The sequence below is a fragment of the Acanthisitta chloris genome, unplaced genomic scaffold (genome assembly GCF_000695815.1).
Source record: "Acanthisitta chloris isolate BGI_N310 unplaced genomic scaffold, ASM69581v1 scaffold26164, whole genome shotgun sequence".
NCBI lineage: Eukaryota > Metazoa > Chordata > Aves > Passeriformes > Acanthisittidae > Acanthisitta > Acanthisitta chloris.
Window position 1 is genome coordinate 4,796 of NW_008671363.1, and position 1,394 is coordinate 6,189.

Consider the following 1,394-nt stretch of genomic DNA (forward strand, 5'->3'; position numbering starts at 1 on the left):
AACTTTGCCTCCCTGCTTGCCACGGCCAGACATCCTTTAGCTGCCAGACAAGTTACAGCCACACCGCCCAACACAACAGAAAGACAATCATACTGACGCAACAGCTTTTCCTCTTTTATCCCTTCCCCGGGCGGGATTGGCGCTCGGGGATTGGCTGGAACAGGCCACGGCTGAAGGAACCAATGAGCAGGCGGATCGTGTTGTGACCAATCGGGGACAGAGACACCTCCGCGCGGGAAGGAGCGATCGGATTGGGCGAGTTAGGGGTCCGATATTTGCATAGCAGGGCTATAAATACTGGCACTGCGGCCATCTTAGCAGCTGATCTTATTCTGAGAGACAGGATAAGTTTTGCTAAAATGCCTGAGCCGGCCAAGTCCGCCCCCGCGCCTAAGAAGGGCTCCAAGAAGGCGGTCACCAAGACCCAGAAGAAGGGTGACAAGAAGCGTAAGAAGAGCCGCAAGGAGAGCTACTCCATCTACGTGTACAAGGTGCTGAAGCAGGTGCACCCTGACACTGGCATCTCGTCCAAGGCCATGGGCATCATGAACTCCTTCGTCAACGACATCTTCGAGCGCATCGCGGGCGAAGCTTCGCGCCTGGCGCACTACAACAAGCGCTCCACCATCACCTCTCGGGAGATCCAGACAGCCGTGCGCCTGCTGCTGCCCGGCGAGCTGGCCAAGCACGCCGTCTCCGAGGGCACCAAGGCTGTCACCAAGTATACCAGCTCCAAGTAGAGCGTCCCGGACCGTCAGTTTTAACCCAAAGGCTCTTTTAAGAGCCACCCACTCTTTCTATAAAAAGAGCTTTAACACAATAGCCTTTTGGTCTTCTTAGGTATGAAGATTTTATTACTTACTAAGTTAAACTTAATATAATTAATTATTAGTGCATGTAATGGTAATTACTTTGTCTCTGAAGTCGTTGATCGAATTCAAATTATCGTTGACGATAAAATACTTTCCCAACATATAAACAGTATGGAGGGGTTGTGGTTGGTTTTTTTTTTTTACGGTAAGGATGTTAGTGCCTCATACTTTAGAAATTTCATATAGCTTCTAGTCACATAGCTAAATTAACGCGCGCCCTCCGAGGGATAAAAAAGCAGTGAGAGGGCAACTAACCGACCCTGATCATTTTTTGCATATATATCCCGGAATAGTCTAAGCCTAAACCTTTTGCCTAATGTATGAGAAGGGAGTGTAAGAAGACAAGGGCAAAAAGGAGAAGCGAGAACACGTCCGAGATGGGGTGGTGGCTTTCCAAGGAGAAGCTGTCCCAGCGCGCGGGGACGCGGGATCCCCGGCAGGCTCCGTGCCCGCCGCAGCGCGGGCTTTTCGAAACTCCCTAATCGCCCAATAAATGCCTGCGGCTTCTCCGTCAGCGAATCA

At 51.0% G+C, this 1,394-nt stretch overlaps 1 protein-coding gene across 1 annotated transcript; it reads left to right on the forward strand.

Annotated features, from left to right (window-relative positions):
• The first annotated feature begins 305 nt into the window (after window positions 1-305).
• On the forward strand, window positions 306-818 carry LOC103801652 (histone H2B 1/2/3/4/6). The gene has a single exon (XM_009074075.1). It carries the CDS (start codon window positions 360-362, stop codon window positions 738-740), a length of 381 nt encoding a protein of 126 aa, XP_009072323.1. The 5' UTR covers window positions 306-359; the 3' UTR covers window positions 741-818.
• The last annotated feature ends 576 nt before the right edge of the window (window positions 819-1,394 follow it).

Bases quoted from the DNA above. Each gene is read 5' to 3' on its own strand.
- LOC103801652 (XM_009074075.1), top strand. From the start codon at position 360: ATGCCTGAGCCGGCCAAGTCCGCCCCCGCGCCTAAGAAGGGCTCCAAG.